Raw genomic sequence first — 5,849 nt, forward strand, 5'->3', positions numbered from 1 at the left:
TTGTCCTTCTTGGATGTTACATTAAGAATTATACTAATGAACTTACAAAAGAACTCGAGTTACATTCGAGATAAAACAACTACAAATAGAAAATGACATGCAAGTCGTATTTATTACAAACCAAAAGAATAAACCATTACAACTAAGGTCTTAAGGCCATAAATATGCACCATGCTCAAGTAACCATTAAAGAACATGATAGATCATATAAAGATGACATACTATTTATCACTTATCATGATCCAATCAAGAATAATAAATAAGTAAAGCATATGTCATAAGCACAAATTAAAAATGAAACCCTAAGCACGCGGATCGACCTCCGCGGTGAGGTCGCTGTTGAGTTCGGGGGGGGCAGCGAGCCCCCCGATGGCGGAAATTTTTGCAAAATCAAGTATCAGAATACTAGAAAAACATGTATCAGAATACTATTCCAGAAGCATGTATCAGTATACATACGATCCATATCCCAGTTACCAAAAACGTGTATCAGTATACATATTTTAAGAGATCGCATACATATGAGTTATGGCAGATCTTAAACATACTAGTATCATCATATAGATCATTAGCAGATTCATCATATCAGTCATATAACATAACTGTTATCATGGCAGACTCATATAACATAACTATTATCATGGCAGACTCATCACACATGCATACTTGTAAAAATACAGTAAACACGTAACCAAATCAGCCCCTTATACACGTAGCGGATAAACGTAAATAAAACAAAAATTTCGAAACCCAAAAACAGGATCCATGTATAATTATGGGCAGATTATGGAGATAACGAATCATACCTTTCAAGAGATTAACTTTCACGAACTCAACGGAGATCCTAGCTATCACGCTTTGTGTCTACCTCTCGGAGAAACACCTCTATGGTATCCACACAAGCACCTTCAAGAACGTCTCACGAACTTGACTACGGAATGGATGTACTAGCCTCCTTCTTGACGATCTGAATTGCCTATGCCTCTCTTTGCTGCTAGGGTTTTCTTAAAAAACGTACAAGCCTCTTTAACCTCTCATTATCTATTTATAATGACTGATTAAAAAGGCCCATAATAGCAAAGCCCAACCCTAGTAGGTATTGGATTAAATAATAAAAACGAATTTCTATTATTTAATTAATAACTAAGTCATACTTAATTATTATGGGCAAAAACATTCCTTTTAATTCGAATTTATATTATCTCAATTAAGTCTTACTTAATTATAATAAAATTCAAATAATCATCAATTAATTTAAATCCATAATTTAAATTAACTATTCTATTAGGTGCTCTATTTGTGCGACCCTATAGGCTATTATTTAATTGGCAATAATTTTATTCTCTAATAAAATTATAAATAATGAGCGGTATCTAGTAATACATCATTGTTACCCAATTAAACAATAATTAAATCGTGATTAGATAAAACCTTTCATGATTAATGTTTTTCGTGTAATATAATCCCTTTAACCATACATATTATAGATTAAACTCGAGGCATGTATTTAGTCATCCTCTTCAACATTAATCCGGGTTTACTTGATCCATGAGTAGATTATCGAGACAAATCATTATTTGAGCATGGCCATGCTTTTATAATCTCACTCAATCAAGAGGCCAATAATATCTCTCCTAATTATCGGAGGGTTAAATCTTTTATCTATCGTTCATATTTCTCATACGACTCATGATATACCCGATGTCCACTTTTATCATCACCCGATCAAAAGTAATTTTTAATGTAGTCAAAGTATATTAATCCTCGTATAGAAATATAATGATTTCAAGTCAAAGGATCGTTACACCATTATCACTGTGAGTCTTTCTTATGACTTTATTAAATATGAAGAATCTCACTGTGGGTCTGTCCAGTACCTTGTACTCTCATATGTACCTATGTATTGACTTTAGTATCCCCATACTTATAACCAATGAGATGTGGTTATCTTGTCAAACAACATACTAGTCTATCTATGTATTATTATTGTCCTATATAATAATACTCGACTAGGGACCTTTAAGAATATGATATATATATAATCTCAAGTTCAAGTCATGTACTTAAACTATACAATTTGTATCATGATTCTAAGGACATTTATTATGCTAACAAAATATCGCAGTAATTAAGGTCATAATAAATATATTTATTGAATGATCAACTGACATAAAGATAAAAGAATAATATATTGCCTCAAGGGCACCTACACTAACACGGTATATGCAGAAACAGATGGAGATGAAATTCTTGGAATTGAAACAAGTATGACCGTCTTGGAATATGAGAATAAGTTTACAGAATTATCAACATTTGTGACTAAGTATGTGAATAGTGATGAAGAGAAGGCTAAGAGATTTCAACAAAGGCTCGAATATTGGATTCGAGATAGAGTATTGATGTTTGAGATTGGTACCTACAGTGGGGTAGTTCAGAAGGCGACATTGATTGAAAGTAATGGAGCACAATCCTGAAAGGAAAGAAATATTAAGAAGAGGAAAGTGTTTTATCAAAAGGAGAGGTCAGAATCAGGGTACCGGCAAGATAGAAACGTGAAGAGAATTGGATTCCGGAAAGGATGGAATGCACATAAGAAAGGGGAAGTGAGCAAGAAATAAGATAATAAAGGAAACCATCAGCAGAATCAGGGTCAAGCGAATGAGAACAAATAACCCAGGGTCGAATGTAGGCATTGTGGGAAGAAGCATTCGGGAATTTTTAACAAGCTCAACATGATATGTTATCGATGTAATCAGAAGGGACATTTGGCCAATGAATGCAAGGTACAGAAACCTGGAGTAACATGCTACAAATGCGGAAAAGTTGGACATATCGCCAAGGAGTGCAGGTCAACCGGATTAATCAAAAGCATGATGAATATAGCAAGCACTAGCACCGCAGCACCATCAGAAATGTTGGCATTACCTCCACCACCTACAGTGATTCCAAAAACATCAACAATGATTTTTAATCTGAAAATGAAGGATGTTGTTCAGAATTATGAGGTGATAGCAGGTAAGATTTCGATAAACAATGTTAAAGCTAAAGTATTGATTGATTCAGGAGCTACAAAGTCTTTTATAACAGAAACTTTTGCTAATAGATTGAACAGTGATAAGAAGGATATGAGTGAAGTAATAAGCATAGTAATTGCCAATCAGGAAAAGATACATGTGAGTCAATTTTTCCCTCAATGTGATATCGATATCTCGGGGCATAAATTTTCAGTCGACTTGATACTTTTCAAGTTAGGGGAGTTCAATATAATATTAGGAATGGATTGGTTAAGAAAGAATAATGCTCAGATAGATTGTAGATCTAAGAAGGTCTATCTTCGAGCAAACAATGGGTGTAAGGTGGTATTCAAGAACCAGAAGCAAGCAAAATTATTTCTCACCGCCATTCAAGCCAACAAGCTACTTAGGAAGGGATGTGAGGCATATTTAGCCTATACAGTAGATTCAGATAAGGAAGTTCCTAGCATGGAGGAGATTCCAGTAGTGAGAGAGTTCCCAGATGTGTTTCCTGAGGAATTACCAGGACTATCACTAGATCGACAAATTGAGTTTGAGATTAATCTTGCCCCATGTACTGAACCCGTTTCGAAGGCACCTTGTAGAATGGTTGTTGAGTGGCATTTATGACACTTTATTACGCTCCGTAAAGCTTTGAATTGGTGTATTTGTACTCAAGTTGTTGGTGTTTTTATGTGTTTTTGTAGTATTTTTGCATTACAAGCATTCTCCAGGTAATCAGGTAAATTAGCATAGTTGTAGTGCTAATTTGGTGTTTGGATGCTGTTGGAATAAAGGCTTGTGAAAAGACCGGCTCAAATCAGCAAGAAGAATAAAAGAATTCAGAATTTTATTTAGGAGGATGGCGCACCCGCGTTGGTCAAGCATGCGGCCGCGCCCAAAGAGCAGAAACTCAACGCGCCCGTGCTGGTCAAGTGCGCAGCCGCGCCAGGTCGGGGTAGCAGAATTTTGTTTCTATTAGGATTTTGAGAGTTTGAAGCCCTGGTCAATTCTATAGCATATATATACATAAATAAAGACATTTTGCATAAGGAGAGTGTTAGGTCCCAATGTGTTTGTAGAAGGGGGGGTTGAATACAAACAGCACCGAATAATCGAATTAAATGCGGAATAAAAAATATGAAACAAAATTCAAGTTAAATAAAAATATTATTAAACTTGAAAGGTGTTACAACAACTGTATCGATTACAAGGTATTAATCTCAAATCAATTATCACAAATCTAGAATAAATTCGACATGAACTTTTTCTATTTTTGCAATAATTAGAATCAAATGCTAAACGCGATTTGAGATTAAGTTCTAGGGATTTTGATCCACTAGATTGTTAAACAAGAACAAGAGAATGATTTCTAGTTGATTGGATTTAACTTTACAAGCTAGAAATTTGATCTTTGAATTAGCAGATAAGATGAAATATTTGGCTGCTTTTTCTCTCTGTATGTTCTTGACTTCTTTTCTCTGGATGGATAATTGAACTGCTGCTTGTCTGCTTCTTTTTAATCAACAGAATAGAATTGAACTGGCAAGACAATTCTAAGCTCAGCAAGACAATCGGTAGGACAATGGATTGAACTAGCAAGACAATCTGAATGAACTAGCATGACAATCAGAATGAACTAGCAAGACAATCCTCCTCCTAGTGTAACTTTCGGTGAGACAATTGAAAATGGCCTAGCATGACAATCGGTATGACAATCCTGATTGTCATGCTAGTTCATTTTCAATTGTCTTGTTGATTTAATGCAGATTTTAATCCAATTTAAATTCTGAAAATTCCTAAAATTAATTCAGAATTAATTAATCAATTAATTCAATTAATAAATAAATTATTCTTCGCAGATATAATTTATTTTCTTAATTAAATTAGATGACTTAATTAATTAATAGAGAATTAATTCTAGTCTTCAACAACACCCATCCTTCTGCAGATCTTCTGAAAATCACTGAAAATTATGAATCAATTCCACCACTTCAATGTTGACACTCGATGTACTGTCTGGTTCATGAGTGACTAACTTCCGTGACGTTTCTTCATGTCTTGACTTTGACACTTTGATTTTCTTCAGATTAAATCCTTGTAATTAATGATACTCTGACGAGATCTCTGTCACTTGATTAAATCCACGATCTTGATTTATATCACTGAGGCATGATCAACTTCTTGAACTTCTTCCAGTGAATTAACTCCTCAAGTCTGTAGATGAACCTTGTTTCTGAATCCTTTGACAGATATTACTTTGCGAGATCTCTCTGACGGTCGATCCACTATTTACTTATTACATTCTTATTTGAGTTGAGTTGAATCCACGAATATACAAATAGGTCTATGACATATGACTTACAATCTCCCCCTATTTGTTTGTTAGACAATAACACACAAATACCTAGAGGATAACTCAACTAACAAATAAGAAAAAGATATAAATATAAATGCAAAGTAAATAGTAGAAAAGTTCTGGACTAGATTTAACATTTTCCAGATTCCAAGTAGATGTTTCTCTAGACTGAACATATCTTCAAGTAGTTCCATCTTCTTTTGTACAACCACATTTCCTGTTGAGAAGCCCATATCTCTTGCTTCTCCCACTATGAGAATCAACTGATTAAAGAAGATCACCTTCGTTTTACCACCTCTCCCGTACAATAGGATCCGCAGATAAAAACCAATGGTACTCCCCTAACAGCTTCTTCCCTTACTAGGAAATCACCTTGTGTTTACCACCTCTCCCGTACAATAGGATCCGTAGTTACAAACAACAATGGTGTGGTGTAGTGTACATTTTTAGGATCTTTTTCTTACTCCCTGCTATTT

General features: G+C 34.6%; 1 protein-coding gene across 1 annotated transcript; it reads left to right on the forward strand.

Annotated features, from left to right (window-relative positions):
• Positions 1 to 2,732: 2,732 nt before the first annotated feature.
• On the forward strand, positions 2,733 to 3,644 carry LOC141660412 (uncharacterized). The gene is made up of 2 exons (XM_074467396.1): positions 2,733 to 3,173; positions 3,306 to 3,644. The coding sequence occupies exons 1-2, from the start codon at positions 2,733 to 2,735 to the stop codon at positions 3,642 to 3,644; spliced, it is 780 nt and encodes a 259-aa protein (XP_074323497.1).
• Positions 3,645 to 5,849: the final 2,205 nt, after the last annotated feature.

This window comes from Apium graveolens, chromosome 5 (genome assembly GCF_009905375.1).
Source record: "Apium graveolens cultivar Ventura chromosome 5, ASM990537v1, whole genome shotgun sequence".
Lineage (NCBI taxonomy): Eukaryota > Viridiplantae > Streptophyta > Magnoliopsida > Apiales > Apiaceae > Apium > Apium graveolens.

Coding starts and splice junctions, on each gene's coding strand:
- LOC141660412 (XM_074467396.1), top strand. CDS start 2,733: ATGATATGTTATCGATGTAATCAGAAGGGACATTTGGCCAATGAATGC. Junction 3,174..3,305: donor CCAATCAGGAAAAGATACAT/GTGAGTCAATTT, acceptor AATAATGCTCAG/ATAGATTGTAGATCTAAGAA.